Here is an 18,595-nt window from a genome sequence, read left to right on the forward strand (position 1 = left end):
TAGAGCTGGAAGGGGCCTGAGAGGCCATTGACTCCATCCCCAGGGCTTGACCATGGGATCTGCTTCCAGTGTTAGGGATTGAACCTTGAAAATAAGAAGTATATCTGAGAACATGGGTAGAGTGAATTTCCTTTGTGACTCTGAGCAGCTGCAGAACAAAAGTTGGAGGAGAGGTGGGGAACCTGTGGCCCTCCAGAAGTTGGACCCTTGCCAGCATGGTCAACGGCAAAGGCTGATGGGAGGTGAAGTCCAACAATACCTGCAGGGCCACAGATTGCCCAACCCTGGATTGGAGGGGCAGGTTTCCTGATTGGAAGACCGTGTCTCCAGGCAAACTTGAGCTCCAGTACCTCTGGTTTGAGAAATGAAGCACTATTTATGGTGTCTTTGGAGGAAAGCAAGTGGACGATTACAGTTGTGGGGCTTGGAGGTTCTGGGTTCATTGTCTGATCTTGTCTCCCTGTGGGCAAATAATTGCAGCAATGCCCTTTTAGGACTCCTCCTGTAACTGCCTAAAACGCAACCTGGGTCCAGCTGCTGTTTGTGAAAAGATATACCTCTGCTGAGCAGGTCGACCAGTCTGTCTGAGAACATGGCTTCCCGAACAGAAAGTACCCATTAACTGACTCCTTGGTTGAGAAAGTTCTGTGCAGCTCGGTGCGAGCTTTGCATGAGAGGAAACTGAATCATCTGATAATATTCATCAGTTCTGGTATAACTGGGTGGAGGGAGGGGTTGGATTCAACACGAGGCAAATCTAGGCTGGGTCTAAGGAGGCTGCTTCGCTCCTGTTTATTTAGGTCAGATTGGAGATCAATGTAACAATTAAACAGGATCCTTGGACACACATTTTGGTTTCACTTGGAAACAGGGTTGCCTTTCCAGCTTCCTTGCCCAGAGATTGTGCCTGCACCTTTTGATGCTCAAGGGTGCTGCTGAGACTTGCTGCAGCCACCCACTCAGTCCTCTTGCCTGACTATTCCTCAGACTGAGGGAGACCCCTCTTCTGCTTCGATAGCCATGCACAATGGCAGTTGTAACCGGAGCTGGCAGTTCTTAGGTAGAGGTGTTGTCAACTTAAAAAAAATAAAATTGAAAAGCCCCACTTCTGGGCCTTTAAGGATAGCTTGATCTGCTGGTATTCCCACCATGCTGGAAAAAGCTGGTTTCTGTGCAGATCGAGCTGTAATTAAAGGCATGGATACTGGCAGCGGTAGCTAAACCTGGAGCAGGTTCCATCGGCGTGGAGCCACTAGCTGCCACTGGATACTGGTCAGTCTGATTCCCCCTTCCCCCTGCCCAGGTGACAACGCTATGGTTGAGAAGGAAGAAGCACAGCTGATGCATTTTAAAGTTTATTCAGTTTTATTCATTGGGGGGATATCAATTAGGAATTTTACATTTATTTATTGATCTCATTTATTTTCCCCCGCTCCCCATTTTTATCCTTACAACAACGTTGTGAAGTAGGTTAAGCTAAGAAAGCAACTATCCCAAAGTTGCATATTGAGCTTCATGACTGAGTAGGGCTTTGAACTTGGGTTCTCCCAGTATGAGCCTGACACTCAGCACATCACATGAGGGGTATTCACATGCTACATTCAACAAGTGTATAATCTGTGTACCCATTATTATTATTATTATTATTATTATTATTATTATTATTATTATTATTATTATTATCATTATCATTATTATCATTATTATCATTATTATTATATCCTGCCCTTCCTCCCAGCAGGAGCCCAGGGCGGCAAACAAAAGCACTAAAAACATTAAAACATCATAAAAACAAACTTTAAAACACATTAAAATAAAACATCTTCAAAAACGTTACTTAAAAAAAGCTATCAAAACATCTAAGATTAAAAACATTTTAAAAAAGAAAGTTTAAGAACATATTAAAAAGCAATTCCAACACAGATGCAGACTGGGATAGGTCTCAACTTAAAAGGCTTGTTGAAAGAGGAAACTCTTCAGTAGGTGCCGAAAAGATAAGAGATGTACATGAGTATAGTTATTCACATGGAACATGCCACACGTGTACAGTCAGTGTACACAATAGCTGAGCTGTACAAATCAAAAAGTGTACACTCTTCCACAGAAACACTTGTATAGCTTGTACCTATGTTCAGTGTAACCTGTGAACAAGCCTGCTGATTCGCCTATTTACAGACTTTCCCCAAAGGAGTAAATTCAAAGCAAAATCACCAGTCAGTTATTTTTGAATAGGAGGAATGTGTTTTGCTTAGGGTTCATAGGATCATAGAATACTAGTGTTGGAAGGTGTCTGTAAGGCCGTTCAGTCGAACCCCTTGCTCAGTGAAAGAATCCAATTTAAAGCGTAAATCCAATTTAAAGCTTACATAGTTGATACACAGCTTGTGGGGACTACAGTATTTTAACAAAGTGTGTTGACGGAGATTAACCATGAAAGTGAAGCTCCACATTTAAATCTTTTGCATTTGGGTTTTAGACTGAGTTGGATTTTTAAGGTTTAGTTTGGATTTTTATTGTGCAATTGTTTTTAATTGCTCTGTGCGGCATTTGGAGAACTTGTTAATGAGACATTTAACAAGTACAAAAAAGTACGTAAATAAGTCTAGGTTTGTGGTCTGTCAACATAGCTCCCGTGCAGAGAGGGACACAATCCTTACCTTAACCCCTTTTTCAGACATTCGTGGAATTTTAATTTTACAATCTAACCTTGGCGAGAGCAGTTCAGAGGCTGCAGATGATGTTATGGAAGGTAGTGGGGAGAACTAGATTAACATGAATGAATGTTGGATCAGCCCCCTAAATGTTATGATTTGACAAAGGAACGCTTGTCCTGCCAGTGTGATGTAGGCAGGGCCAGCACCAGAGTGGGCCCTCGAAGGCGGCGGTGGCATCACTGCCACTGCTGGCTTAAATAGGCCCACCTTTGTCAGCAGATTAGTACACAGTGTGCACATGCCTACCATCCCTCGAACTGGCAGGGGGGCATGTTAATGCCTCTGCTGCCATCCTGGGTGATGGCAAGTATGCGTGTACATTGCGCTGATGCAGGGACATGCACTGCAGGAAATTGCACAGCCAGCCCATGCTGCCATTTGTGCCAGCATTGGGTCACGGGGTACATGCTAGAGTGGGGTCTAGAGCCACTCAGCCCCAGCAGCAGGTCCCCTCTCGGCGCCAGTTGCCCTGGGACAATGCCCAATCTGGCCACCCACTGTCACTGGGCCTGTGTAGTGGCTAGTGTGTCAGATTGGCGCACCATCTGCACTATACATTTAAAGCAGTATCCTACCTCCTTAAGCAGCCATGGATTTCCCCAAAGAATCCTGGGAACTTCAGATTGTTAAGGGTGTTCAGAGTTGTTAGGAGACCCCTCTTCTCCTCACAGAACTACAATTCCCAGAGTTCCTTGGGAAGAGGGATTTACTATTAAACCTCTCTGATAATTTTAGCTCTCTGAGGTGAATAGGGGTCTCCTAACAGCTCTCAGCACCCTTAACAAATTAAATTTCTGAAGGTTTTTTTTTAGCTGAAGCCACAACTCTTTAAAGTGGTATGATACTGTTTCAAATACATAGCACAAATGGCACTTAGGACTTGGGTGTTCTAGGCTCAAATCTGCACTCCGCCATAAAACTCCCTCGGCGACTTTGGGTCAGCCGCTGTCTTGTGACATTTCACACTTCGCAGGGCCGTAGTGAAGATAAAACTGGGGGTGATGAATGTTGCCTTAGAGGAAAGGCAGGATGTAAATGAAATAAATCATAGGACTCTCTAACCAGAATATAAGTGGATAAAGAAAATGTAATAACTTTTGGTGTGGCTGTTTAAACATGGCTGAGCAACACCAGGAGCACAATAAACAGCCACGTTATAGTGTCACTGGTTAGTCCAGTTTTCCCCAACTGGTGCCCTCCAGATGTTTTGGAACATTAATTTAATTTAATTTAGTTTTTTAGATGATATATATATGCTGCCCTTTGCACAAGACACAGGATGGTTTAAAACAAAATCAAATAAGAGAAAATAACACCATCTTTAAAAGTAACGATACAACTCATAACAAATAACTGAATAGCAATTAATAATAGTAGAACCTCCACAGATTATGGCAGAGTATTTTTAAATAGATTGTTGATGGGTTTCTATGTTTGTTCAGCTACACTGTGAAAATTCTAAATCTCCATTCTATTGTATCGTTTCCCTTCACTGCAGTAATTCCATAGCACTCCCGAGTGTCATCTCTTAACTCTGGACCAGCACAAAGGCCACAGTCCAGATTGCTGAGTGATTAGCTCTGCACACTCCACTGGGTTTTTGACTTACTTTTCCCTGGGCAGCAGTGTCTCTCTCTCTCTCTCTCCCCGCCCCTCTCAATGCTACACAGAAAACCACTTTGACTTTGGGGGGAGTTTCAGATGCAGCAGAGTGCTTCTTGGCAGAGTAGGCCTGCTGCTCAAATGAGGAAACTTAATGAAGTGCTCAGAAGCACCAACCAGGTCCTGCTTGCAGGCTTCCCACCAGGGCACCTGGTTTGCCGCTGTGAGAACTGGATGCTGGACAGGATGGGCCCTTGGCCTGATCCAGCAGGGCTCTTTTTACATTCACTGAGTGAACACAAATCCCTGGTGTGTGTTCATCTACTGTTGGATAGTTAAAATCAGGGAAATGTCATGCAATCCATTTACCTGAATGGTACATAAGCCACAGCAGTCCTGATTGGGCTGCCTTCCGCAGGTGGAAGGGAATGAAGAAGGCTGTTTGGATGGAGCCTATTTTGTGAAATTATTAAATAAAATATTTTTGGATGGGACAAAGAAAACAGTAAAGTAGATTCTGAGGGGGGGAAGTCTGTTGTCCATGTGCAATATGTTTGGAAAATTGTGTATTACAGAAGGTAGTGGAGGTAGTGAAGGATGCTAACGCATTTATAGTGGGCTCTCCGACACTGGAGGCCTTAAGGAGGCAGCTGGACAGCCATCTGTTGGGAATGCTTTGATTTGGATTCCTGCATTGAGCAGGGGGCTGGACTTGATGGCCTTATAGGCCCCTTCCAACTGTATGATTCTGTGATTCTATGACCTAGGGAGATGGTGGGCTCTCCAACACTGGAGGCATTCAGGAGGTGGCTGGACAGCTACCTGTCGGGTATACTTTCAGTTGGATTGCTGCATTGAGCAGGGGGTTGGACTTGATGGCCTTATAGGCCCCTTCCAACTCTACAATTCTGTGATTCTATAGAGCACCCATCTTGCATATCTGCTGAGGTGCATGTTTGGATAGGGTTGCAAATTTGCATCCCAGATTTCTACTTTGAAGCTGCTGAACTGGCCATGGAAATGGTGGGGAACGGCAACACACATCCATGGAGTGGAAGAGTGCGTGCGGATCCGTATTCTTATCCAAGGGAGACGTGAAGCACCTGTTGAGGTGGGGGATGGGTCTACCAGTGTCCTACTCACAGGCAGAGCAGCAGAGAGTTGATGAGGGACAGCACCAGAGCCACAGTCTGATGGCCGTCCAACATCCAAACGCAGGGCAGTACGAGAAGAAAAATGAAAAGGCAGAGACGCAAGGTCTAAGGCAGTTTGAAGTCTGAACGCAGGGATCTGGTAGACAGGGCCAAACAAATTAGGGAACTGGTGCAGAGACATTGTTCCAATACTCAGTGGTGGACGGATGTCTCTGCGTGCTTTTAACTCTGAGCGTTCAGAGCCCTACCTAGAGTGCAGCTGCAGGCCATCTGGGTTGCCTGAGGATTTGGTCTGCTTGTGAGGACTAATTTATTTCTGAGCAGGTGTGGGAAACTGTTGCCCCTCCAGATGTTGCTGAACATCAACTCCCATCAGACCTGGCAAACTTGGGACGACAGGAGCTGCATGTTCAGCAACATCTGGAGCGCCGATGCTTCTCCACAGCTGTTAATGAGGATCCCTTCACTCCTGAAAGGTCCTTGTGGGCCCTCTGGCATCAGGCAGCTGACTGAGGCGGTCCGTTTGTAATGTGTGCCAGCTAGCTCCATGTCTTGTTGTTGTCTCTTGGCAGTTAAAGAATTATTATAGTTCATTATCCACTTGACTTTTTAACAAAAAGTAAATAAATACATACAATTAAGAATATAAGAACATAAAAAGAGCCTGCTGGGTCAGGCCAGTGGCCCATCTAGTCCAGCAACTTGTGCTCACAGCGGCCAACCGGATTGCTAACCCTTCCATTTAAGTCAGGGTTGGGAAACTGCCTCCCCCATGCCAGCCAAGAGACAGGGATGACTGGAGTTGTAGTCCAGCAACAACTGGAGAGCCTCAGGTCCCCCCCCCCCGACTCACAGTTTTAAAACCAGAAGCTATTACTTAGGAAGAAAGGCTTTTTTCATTTTCATTTTCTAGGAGAGCAATACATCAAAATGGCCTGACATAGTAAATAGTGTGTCTTTCAGTTGCAAGTCCACCAGTTAAAATGAGCTTCCATAGGAGAATCAACCAAAGCTTAAATTGATCAGTTTATTGATTAAGGCTGTGGTCCAACGCTCACTTAATGAGGAGGAAACGCCATTGGATACATACAAGTAAATATGTTTAGGATATTCACTTATCACTTGCAGCTCTAGTTAGAAAGGACTTTATGAAAATAGAGGGCAGCTCTCTTAGGCTGAGCCTGAGCTGGGCCAGGCTCGAACTAATCTTGCTTTCGCCAACATTGAATCACCAGATGTTGTCGGACTACAACCCCCATCATCCCCAGCCAGCATGGCCAATGGTCAGGGATGATGGGAGCTGTAGTCCGACAACAATGGGCACCCAAGGTTGGGGAGGCTGGTCTAATATCTCATCGGTGGTCACTTTTGGAGTGGTTGGCCTTCTTTTTCCATTGGGTTTCACTGGAGCGCTGCTTTCAAACTCAGCAAGCCTGTTGATTAGGTGGTGGCGGTGGTTGCTTTCTAAACAGTTTTGTGGCATCTTAAAAGAGCTTTTATATGCAACTGCACATGATGGCACTATGGATCCCCCATGTTTAGAAACAGTGTGCCACTGAATCATATGGCACCGAATTGCTTGGGGAGCAACTGCAGGAGAGAGAGCTATTGTCCTTGTGCCCTGCTTGTAGGTTTCCTAAAGGCATCTGATTGGCCACTGGATGGAACAGGTTGTTAGACTAGACAAGCCTTTTATGTTCTACGTATTCTTCTTCTGTTCTACACTTCTTTAGATGCATGAAAACTGCTGAAGATTCCAAACTGGCCAACAGTGTTGGACATTGTTTAATTTTTCAAAGAAATATATCAGGGGCTTAGACATCCTTCGGTCTCTCTCCCTGTATACCATGTAGAGTTTATTCCAGCATCTGCTTATAGTTACTAAATAGTGAATATTGCGCATTCTCAGATAATGTTTCACATGTTCAGAAACCCTCTCATTTTGATTTTTTTGTATTTCAAGACTGAGCAGTGACATTCAAAATTGCTGAATTAGACCATGGTGTAGGTTATTTCTACTGACCTAGGAGTTTCCATCCCTAGTTGCAATCCTAGTACACTTAACAGGGGTTAAGCCCATTGAACATTTATGTCTGAGTAAACATGCATAGGATTGTGTTATTAGTTCAGGTATTTATGTTCAGGATCACTTGCTTTAAAAGTTCCTTATCTCGTCTCATGTCAGAAGTAAAAGTTCTTATCTCTTGTCTCATGCATTATTACATTTATACTAATTTCTTCCTAAATGTATGTTAAAACATCATCATCAGGAAGATGCTTAATAGTGCCATACATTAACCAGGATTGATCAGGGTATTTTCACATGCTTCAGTCAGTCTGTAATGCAAATGTAAAACCTATGTACAGTCTTCCACATTCGGTAGTGCATTAACAGCAGTAACTATGTGGCAGCAAAATGCATGCAGAGCTAAGACACAGTTTAAAATCTTGCACATGATATCTGCCTAAGCCTTATTTGACTCTGCCTTTGACATCTGCAGCTGAGTTTTTGCACAGTTCAACTTATTTATGTTAATGAACTTGTGTTTTAGCATTCTCCGGCATTTTATTACATCGATTACATGATAAAAGGATTCTATCTCTCCACAAAATAATTATCCACCTGCTCACCTTTCCTTATTCTTATATTTGTCACCTTTACCATCTGAATATTTTCCCATACTTTTGTAATCCAGCTATCTAACGTAGGAACATTCATTTTGCTCCAGTGATGATCACTGTCAATCAAGCAATGGTTAAAAAACATGTTGCCATTTCTCTATCATCTGGTTGCACAACCTAAAAGCACCATTAATGGGCTTAGTGGTTAAAAATGTTATACATTTAAGACCGGTGGCAGAAAGGTTTTATTCTCGGGCATTATGAAAATATATGTAGAATATCAGTGTTTGAAGTTTTAAATCTCCAGCAGATATTATTAGATGCTGGATGAATCTGGTTTAATGCAGCTGGAGTGAGATACCATCTAAATAGAAGCTTGCAAAAATCTCTTTTAAATTAATACTGAATCTTTGCTATAGGTGTTTTTCCAAAGCCATTTCCAGATGTTAAGTGGTATATCTTGTCCTAAATATAGGAATGGACATGCAGGGAAGCGAAGCCCTTGCATGGTTTGACCCAGAAGGTGCAGGGTATTTTGGGGGGGTGCAGCGAAGTCGGGTGGCTCCGATGTCAGGGGGCCAGTGAATCCGCTCCGGGTTTTAGTTTGAACTTTCAAGGAGCTGTCCAATGTGCTTCTGCAAATGGACCACAGGCAAAGAAAATTGCTAGGAAATAGAAAAGACCCAACAGTGTGGGAGACAGAGCCATTACAGACAGAACAAGAAGCCAAGGTTTTAAATTATGATTAAGTAGGTTCAGATTAAATGCTGCCGCTACTGAAGCTGAGCATAACCTTTAATAGCAATTCAGCCATGGAGAAAGCTGCCTACAGAAATTGCGGGATCTGCTTTGTAAGAGGCTGTTAAGAACATGATGTGCATCTGTCAGAGGTATCCTAGTAGTAGTAATTATGATAATTTAATAATATAATAACGATCATACATGGTACATTACAGAAAGACGTGAAGTTCCCTGCCCCAAGGAGCTTCCAGTAAGTGGGTGAGATAGGATGCCTGTGTGGAAAACGCAGTTACTAATTCCAATAACAATGTAAACACTGAAGGCTCTTCAGAACACATCATAAACATTGTCTCATGTATCGACTCCATGACGTTTTAGTTATAAGATGCCTGTTCTTTGGACAGGCAGATTTGGATTAGAGGACATGTTTGGCACCTTTGTCACATCTTTCTACAATCAAGAGAAAACAGTGCCATCTGTGTTGAGCAACATTCTTCTTTGCAGGAGCCATAGCCTAAGCAGGTTTAAGAAATGAAATCCATCTTATCTGGATGGGCCTCTGAGTACCAGATTTAAGCAAATGTTCTCAGGACTACAACTACTAACATCCCTACCAAGTGGCCATATTGGCTGAAGGGAGCTGGACTCCACCAACACCTGGGAGGCCACAGCCTCTTCATCTTCCATCCCTGATCTATCTCGAGCGTGAAGGAGATTTTGGATTGCAGTTAAAATACAAAGGGCACTTCCTATTTCATTTGGAAAAGAATGCATGGATATGCTCATACTGGCTCTACTTACCAGGGATAGTCTCAGTTTCCTGGCATCTGCCCTTAGTAAATGACTATCCTCATTTTGCCATTTTTTGCTTGGGGGTAGGGTTTATTCTAAGCTTGTTTTCTTACAGCAGAAGCAGGCAGCACACTGCCTGTCCCCAATGCTAGTCAAATAGTTTGTCCCATAATATATTATAACATATTGGCAGGTCTTTTTTTGTGACAGTACTCACCAGCATTTTCTGGAAAAGGGCATGGCACTCTGAACAGGAATACTCCACACTGCAACATTTTGTTGCAGGCCCCACTGGCATTTTCTAATATATCTTGGGCCTAAAAGAAACGTGTATGTGTGTGTGGGAACCCTCTTGGCCTTTAAGTCAGAGGAGGACAGGTCATTGTGTGAAAGAGCTCAGCATTTAGCAGACCCTTTCAGTGAGGCTTGATGATGGCCGGGGGAGGTTTTTGGTGGTTCTCTTTGCTGTGAGAGTAGAAGTATTAGCAGCGTGTTCTTATTTTCCTCTGTGAAATACATTTTCTGGTATGGATTAATTTTAATCTCTTTACATTTCTTGGCCATGGAGGATGTAGTCATCCAGGGAATCAGGGGGTCTTAGACCCTTTACTTTTTAAGGATCTCAGCAGGGTCCCTATGTCTCCAGCATCCTATGAGCCAATCAGCATGAAAGGGGAGAATGCTAGCCTCTAAAAAGAGTCTTCTAACATGCTTACTTGTCCTTTCCTGATTGGAGCCAATCAGAGTGAGAGGAGGTGAGTGACCCACTGAGAAGACTCTTCTCAGTAGCTAACACACTCCTCTTTCATGCTGATTGGCTCCTAGGAACATCTGTTGTGGTAGGCGAAGGCGTTAACAAGGATCTCATTCTCAACCCAGCAGCAAAAAGAGGGGGAGGGGAGGGTGTGTGGCCGTGACTATTATGAAGGGACCCTGCGCTTCTGAATTTGCCACTACACCACTGATTATATAATGTATATTTTTCAAGTATTTCTTTTTCATATAAAATTGTCAACTATTACCACATCTACCCATTGGTCCATATCAGCCTTCCTCAACCTGGTGCCCTCAAGATGTTTTGGGTGACAACTTCCATCAGGCCCAACCAGCACGGACAGTGAAATTTGCCATACAAAACATTTGGATGGAACCAGTTTCAGAAAAGCTGATCTTGGTCTACATATGACTTATTTTTAAAAGATGATTAGAAAGCATTGTAAGTCCTTTGTGATCATTGTCTCAATCCATATATGCCTATATTTAGATTTAATCCATCCCTAACCATAAAAGTGATAGCCAATGTGGTGTAGTGGTTAAGGTGTTGGACTATGACCTGGGAGACCAGGGTTCAAATCCCCACACAGCCATGAAACTCACTGGGTGACCTTGGGCCAGTCACTGCCTCTCAGCCTCAGAGGGAGGCAATGGTAAACCCCCTCTGAATACCACTTACCACGAAAACCCTGTTCATAGGGTTGCCCATAAGTTGGAATCGACTTGAAGGTAGTACATTGCTTTGCTTGCAACCATAAAATAAAGAGCCAAAAATCTCTACCTTTTCACTATCTCTGTTTCTGTTTACATCATAGGAAAACATCTTTAAGTATTGTTATTCAGATTGTACCAATTTTCTATAAAATTTTATGAAAGGGGACCAAGACCTTTTATTTAGCGAGATACTCAGCCTTAAATATTAGAATAGTTTGGCCATAACTGTTATATCCCAACTGGCTATTTCATCTTTCCAATCTAATTCTGTCGTATGGCTTTTTAATTTTTTTTTGTTATTATCCATCCAAATCCTGAGTCGTGTAGGAATGTAAATAAATATGAACAAATTAAAAAAGTTAATAAATGCTACTAGACGGGGACTACAATCCTGTGCAAATTTATTTGGGAAATGTCCCATTGAGTCCAGTGAGGCTTCCTCTTGAGCATTGAGCCATATATCAGTGTTCGTTGCAGTATTTTCGTGTGCGATCTGATGAATGCTTATTCAGAAGTAGGTGCCGCTATGTTTAATGGATTTAACTACCAAATTAGGGATTATGGCCTCCGCAAAGGTGAAATCAGCAGGTTTCTGCTTGTATTAGTTGTAGGTCTGCAACAGTTGAAGTGATTTGTTAGTTAGATGAATCGATTAAAAACCTTCTGGGTTGATGAAACTGGTGTCCCTGATTAATTGGGCATTCATTGATTATTACACTACGGGCAACACTCTCCATCTAGGAAGAGGTGTTCTCTCTTCCCTCCTCATGCAAGAGAGAATGCCGCTTTCTAAGATGCTGCCTGCTGGGCATGCGTACAAATAAAGAGAATTATGCACCCCCCTTCAGAAATATTGTTTTATTCATCTGTGAATGTATGCAAAGTTAATTAATCAACTAGAAAGTCATACAATGGGTCGACAAAGATTTCTTTTTATTTGGACAAGCAACTTAATGGGTTTTTTTGCACCCTGCTTTTCCTGACCCACCTGGTTTTTGACCAGGAAAGATTGGAAGTGAGGATGGTGGAGAAAATCAGTGTGGTTTGGGTTTTAATGCGAATGTATCCAATCTGCACTTTCTGAAAGAACATGTGAACCAGAAATGCAGCTTCCCTTCAAACTTTGCACTCCGCTGAATTTTGTGATGTAGCTCTCTGTTCAAATAACATGTACAAAAACCTGGATATTAAGAGGAATGGGTTATCTTACCCAGAGTAAACCCATGGAAATGAAGGAATCAAAGGGAGTCGTGTCAATAGGTCTACTCTAAGTAGGGCAGGCACTGAATACCACCCAAAGTGTGCATAAAAATGTTAAGGAAAAAGGTGTGCCCATCAGGAAAAGGATTATACAAAAGCATGTCAGGAGAATTTCACGCTACAGTGCTGAGAAATTTTCATAGGGACTTAACCCCACCCCCAACTAATCCAGAAATGTGGAAAACTGAATTTAAGACTGGAAAAAGGAGAACAACTGAAATTGATAGATTTGCCCAGTCCTGATTGGAAGTGAAAGTTGAACTTGATGAGAAATTGTTAAGAGCTTTTCCGATTCCCCCCTCCCTGTTTTCCCCCTTTCTGTCCCTCAATGAACTGTGTCCCCTCTTGTTTCCAGAAGGCAGGGAGTGTGTAAACTGTGGCGCTACCTCGACCCCACTATGGAGGAGAGATGGCACGGGGCATTATCTGTGTAACGCCTGTGGACTATATCATAAAATGAATGGGCAGAACCGCCCCTTGATAAAGCCGAAGAGAAGGCTGGTAAGTGACTTGAATCTCAAAAACTGCACTAACTTCTCATTTTTTTCTTTTCTTTCCTTCTCCCTCCCTGTCATGTTGTGTTTTTTGAATTTCCTCAGCCCAAGATGGAGAACTTTCTGGAGGGACTAGATCTGGGCAGCCCCGCCCAAAGTCTTATCTGTCTGTACAGAAGAGGGTTTTTGAGAGAGTCCATCCCCCCCTTTTCACTATGCCTGCCAAGTTATGTACCATTTCTATGTCTCTCTATATATCTTTTTTAATTTTTTTTTAAACAAAAGTCAAGTAAGGGGTGATGGTTTTCTGGAATGTTTTCAAGAGGGTGGCGGCTGAAGGAAAATTGGGAGCTCGTTGGGGGGGTTGGACGCATGTGGTAGGCCTGAAAAAAAAAAGAATCCGTTTCGTCGCAAAAACGGAGGGATGTCTCGAATCGCGTTTCCCTCCCGCAAAAGCCGAAAGTGTCACGGATTAAAAATGGTGCATCAGTTTCCCATCCGAGATGGAGTTTCCGGAACTCCTAAACAACAAGGAACCTTGCAATTACGCTGGTTGTTCTTACTGAGTTAAAGGACTGTTTCCAACATTAGAGCACACCCATGAAATGAGTGTATCTGTTTGCCCAGGCTTTCCTTGATCCATAAATTTGGACCCTGTTCTTTCTGGGTGTATGTTTATACCCAATTTGTTTCAACTGGTGACCTAGTTTACCTTCCTAAGCACTCCAGAGGAAGATTCATACAACTGTGGGAAAGCTTCAAGGCGGCTTGGAACTGCTGCCCGGATTGGATTGCTGCCTGCAGTGCGTGGAGTGAGTGCTGCAGCTACACTCAAGTGTGCTTTTAGCACGATGTTGCTAAACTCCATTTAGAGTGGTGTTCAGCTCGGGTGCTCATGTGGAAAGCGCAACTTTAAACGTGGCTGTGCCAACACTTACCTTGCCCTGGGAGAATAGCCAGTATACAGAGGGATTTCCAGTTGATCCATGGCATTTGCCCCTTATGATCCACTGGAAATTTCCAAACAAGTTGGAGTTGTAGAACTGGAGTGGCTAACCAGTAGCCTTCCAGGTGTTGTTGGACTCCAACTCCCATCAGCCCCAGTCAGCATGGCCAATAGTCAGGGAGGATGAGAATTGGAGTCCAAGAACATCTAGAGGGCCACAGGTTCTCCACTCCTGTTTAAATGTACAAATCACATGTGCTGTATGTAGGAATAAGGAGAGGAGTTCTGGGGATTGCCCAAAGGCAACATCCATCCAACTAGACCCGTGTTTTCATTCAGATGCCTTTGGGAAGCCTATTAGTGAGGCATGAAGGCAACAACACACACACACGTTTGATTTCAGCATCTACTTTTCAGAGAGAGATTATCTCTGATTGTGAATGTTCTGTTTAGTCTTTATCATAGTTCATGGCCATTGACAGACTTGTCCTTCTAATAGCCCTTGAAACCTGCCCTCTTTGAATATTAGAACCTCATAATTCCTTCTGTTCTTATTTCCAATATAAGAGCATAATAATGGGAAGAGGAATCTCTTATAAGAAGACCATAAAGCTGTGGCTCATGGTGATGCCTGCACATCTGTGGCAACCTCTAGAATGTATGAATTGCTCCACGGTGAAGGCTGTAGATCCTTGCTTCCTAGGTTAAATTAGAAGCACACAATCAGAGGCCCAGTCTTGACTGTGGGGTTTTTTGGTAATGGACAAATTGGTTTGTACTTGGAAGAGGCACTGGATAGAGGGAGACACAGATTTGGTTTAGTCACGCATGCACAATAGGAATGGGGATCCTGTGGCCCTCCAGAAGTTGCTGAACTCCAACTCCCGTCATCAGTCAGCAGGGCCAGCTCCAAAGGGCAGTCAGGTGGGGTTCTGGCTGAGAGCACTTGGGGCTACAGGGGCCCTCTGCTCCCCTTCCATGATTCACGGCAGGATCGCTGTCGCTGATCGCAGAGCAGGAGCTTCAGAGCCCCTGCCATTCCTTCACTCAACCTACCTTTCTTGGCTGTGTTTGCAGCGCATGCAGCGCTGCCCTTAACCAAGATGGTGGCTGAGGTATCCCTAAGGCGCTGGAGCCTCTGCCACCATCTTGGCTGATGGCACGCGAATTGCAGAAGGGGAGCGCCAGGACCCGGGGCAGGCTTGTGCCCAAGGGCCCCGTCAGTCAACCCAAATTCTAAGAGCAGCTGAGGTAGCGGGGGCTTGCTCACAGTCCCGCTGCAGAGGGCTTTGTGCTGTGCGGACATGAAACAGAGCCTTCTTGATGATTGTGCCCTGCCTTTGTACTGTGTGCGGACATGAGACAGGGCCTTTTCGGTGATTGTGCCTTGACTCTGGAATTCCCTCCCACTAGGGATGCAGATGCCATCGTTGCTGATCATGATGGCTTTCTGCTGTTCAGTTTGGACGAATTGATTCATCTGTCCTGGAGTTTTTGAGTGCCCAATTGTACTGTTTGTATTTTATTTTAACGATTGCATCTTTTCATGCATCTGGAAACTGCTTTGGGACTTTTCAGTGAAAAGCCGTCCACAGATTTCCTAAATAAAATAAACAACCCTCTGGAGCCCTGCCCCCGGTCTGCCATCACTGATATGTGTTAATCGGATTTCTCATTGCTTGCTAACTTGGCATTTGCTGAATTGTAAGAGCCCGTGTGTGAGCTGAATTGACACCCTTGACAAGTGTTGCTTGTGGTAGTGGTCATGAAGGGTTCTTTCTGTGGTGTTTCATCTGTGATGGTCCATTCACACATGCGACAAGTCTTCAAGTTATGCTGCTGTCAATCAAGGGCCCAACTAGATGTGATGGTGGAACACCCATTTGTTAAAAACTTGGATCTGTCCCATTCACATACATAACAAAAGTGAGTGTTTTATAGCAGGCATGGGGAACCTTCAGCCCTCCGGATCCTGCTGAACTATAACTCCCATCATCTCTGGCCATTGGCCATGCTTCCTGGGGCTGATGGGAGTTGGAGTTCAGCAACATCTGGAAGGCCAGAGGTTCTCCACTTTTCGTTCGGAGCAAAAGGGGGCTCAGGTAAGCACAGCTGGATTCTTCCTATCTCTGGTGCTGACCTTCTTCCATCTGTGTTTCTTCTTTCAAGGGGAAAGATATAGCGGACTTTTCTCTTTTTCATGATGGGGTGAAAAGCAGCTTGGGTGATGAATGTGAATGCAAAACTGGCCTGAGGGGAAAGGGTTAAGGAGCCCCTCCCTCTGCCAGTGTTGCACTCACGAATGCTGCCTCCTCCCAAGGCTGCTTTTGATTAGAAACAGAGTGAAAAAATGGTAGGAAATGTACACATGAGTGGATGTACCATGTCGTTTGGCCCTAAGGAAATAGGACATTTGTTTGTTTCTACATCTGTTTCTCTAAATGTTTTGGATGATTTACAATGCTGTCTGGATTAAAAAAAAAAGATTTGTGCTGTAAATTATAGTGGGGGGGAGCAAGGGGAAACTGAATGACTCACAGCAGTCTACATACAATGTCACAGTGTCCAATTGTAGGACCCTTTTTAGTTGAGGCTGGGCTACCCAGTGTCTGGGGGAGAGGGTCATGCATCCCCCTCAACTGCATCCCGTAGCCCATTTACAGTCCAAAATGGGAAAGGCTTCACTGGGAACTAAGAGTGCAATAAAACTCGCATTTACACTGGGCTGAGGGGAGTTGGATGCGGCATATCTCCAGCTGAGCCGGCTGTGCCTTGGCTCAGCTGGGCTACACTGGCATAAGTCCCTCAGCCCGGCTGAGCTGAGACCGGCAGAAGTGGAGCCGGCGTAAGACGGCGTAAGGTCTGAAGAAGGGGCATGTTGGGGGAGGGGCCGAGGTGAGAGGACTTTGGCTACATCCAACTCATGTTCAGAGTGCTCCTGCAGGTCCCAATCCAGGCAGAAGTTACGCCGGGAAAAAGGTTGGTCTAAGAAACCAACTGCACTAGAAGTCAAAGGAGAGGGCTTACTCCCCGGGAGGGGTATTTGGGAGAGCAGGCTTTTACTTTCTGGTCTCTGTGCACAGCTTCCCGGCTGAGCCAGCATTCAGCCAATCCAGAAGCTCCTGAAAGCCTTCCCACCGGCTTCTCTCGCTGCGACAGACTTTGTGTGCAAAGGGTGCCAGTTTCAATCTCTGCCATTTCCAGCTGAAAAAGTAAGACGGGGGAGGCTCAGGTAGACAGGTGGTGTCAAAGGCCTCTGCTTGAGACCACAGAGAGCCGCTGCCAGGCACAACAGACCTTTTTCAACCCAAGGGCCGCATTCCCATATAGACAACCTTCTGGGCATCCACATACCAGTAGTGAGAGGACCAGCGGTAGAAGTGGACAGAGCCGTGCATGTAAATTTTACATTTGTACAGCAGGTTAGTTTCGACGCCCACTCACATACCTCTCTCCATCCTCTGTTCAGTGAAGCCAAAGGTGTTATCAGAGTTCAAGGGCACGTTTCACTCAGGCAAAAAATAAAAAAGATTAAAAATTAAAACCAATTGAGGTGTGTTGAAGCAGGGCTAGTGAGGGGTGTGGCCTAGGGAGAGGGGAGGGGTGGCCTGAGGATTGTTCTGAGGGCCAGGAGGCCTAGGGGTCTGCATTTGGTGCCGGGCCTGAGGCTCCCCTCTCCTGTAGCAGACACTACAGACAACAGATGGACTAATAGTCATGATGTGGTCTAAGGCAGCTTCCTATGTTCAGTAGACTCTGAGAGCGGAAGGATCTGCAGCCTAGCCTCTTCTGCATTTTTGCCCCATTCCAAGGCAAGTCAAGGGGCCTCCTCGCCCAAAGGCCCACACAAACTCAGGTGAACTTTCCATCTGCGAAAGCCGGAGGCTTCTAAGGAAGACCAACTTGCCACCTCAAGTGAAAATGAAAAAGTCACTTTGAGCTTCTTTTCAGAGAAAGAGGTCTACATTTCCTGGCTCTGCTCCATTGCCCTTTCAGACAAATTGCAACCGAAAGTCGAGGTGCCACCTCAACTTTCTCTGGCTGTTTCGTTTGAAAAGGAAGCTTTCGCCCTCCTGAATAAGGAACTTCTTTGTCTCTTTATGTGGAGAAAAGAAACACCCACAAACACAAAAAACTTGTGGGGAAGGCCGTAAGTCAGTGGCAGAGCAGACGGTCCCACATTCAATTTGTGGCGTTACCAGGTAGGGTTGGGAGAGATTCCCTGCCTAAAAACGTGGGGAGCTTCTGCCAATCAGTGTAGACAATAGGTGAACCAATGGTCTGACTCAGTATAAAACTACTTCCTATGTTCCTAACTGTTTTCAGGGGAGGGAACTGTCTGTAGGACTGTGACCCAGGGCTTCCCATAGGCATCTGGTTGGCCACTATGAGAACAGGATGCTGGACTAGACGGGCCATTGGCCTGATCCAGCGGGTGGTTCTTATGATCTGATGCATTCCCCTTCCCCACAATATTTTTCACTCCTTTTAACTTTTTTAAAAAAAAAATATTGAAAGCATAGAAGCTAACTTCTTAGGGAAAATCTGTGGAGATAATACATGATAAGCAGTCTTTCTCCCCCCTTTCCCCCAATTTTAACCACTACATCAGGCAGGAGGAATATGTGGATCTCCAGATCCCAGCTGCGCCAGTCAACAAGGCCAATGGTGAGAAATGATGGGAGTTGTAGCACAGGAACTAGGGATGGAAAGAGCTGTCCGTTTTGGTTCTCTCGGTATCTCGTTTTTTCAATGTTAAATTCAGTTCTCTACATTTCTACA

General features: G+C 44.6%; 1 protein-coding gene across 9 annotated transcripts in view; it reads left to right on the forward strand.

Moving 5' to 3' along the window:
- Positions 1 to 18,595, forward strand: part of GATA3 (GATA binding protein 3) — a 76,353-nt gene that overhangs the window by 42,485 nt on the left and 15,273 nt on the right. For 6 of the 9 annotated variants that reach the window (XM_061638308.1, XM_061638309.1, XM_061638314.1 and 3 more), the window contains one exon: positions 12,729 to 12,874. In XM_061638308.1, coding sequence (XP_061494292.1) covers positions 12,729 to 12,874 — 146 coding nt within the window. Of the gene's footprint in view, positions 1 to 12,728; positions 12,875 to 12,972; positions 13,150 to 18,595 lie in introns of those variants that run through there. The other 3 variants (XM_061638311.1, XM_061638312.1, XM_061638316.1) reach the window with 2 other exon arrangements.

Source organism: Rhineura floridana, chromosome 8 (genome assembly GCF_030035675.1).
Source record: "Rhineura floridana isolate rRhiFlo1 chromosome 8, rRhiFlo1.hap2, whole genome shotgun sequence".
NCBI classification, from domain to species: Eukaryota; Metazoa; Chordata; class Lepidosauria; order Squamata; family Rhineuridae; genus Rhineura; species Rhineura floridana.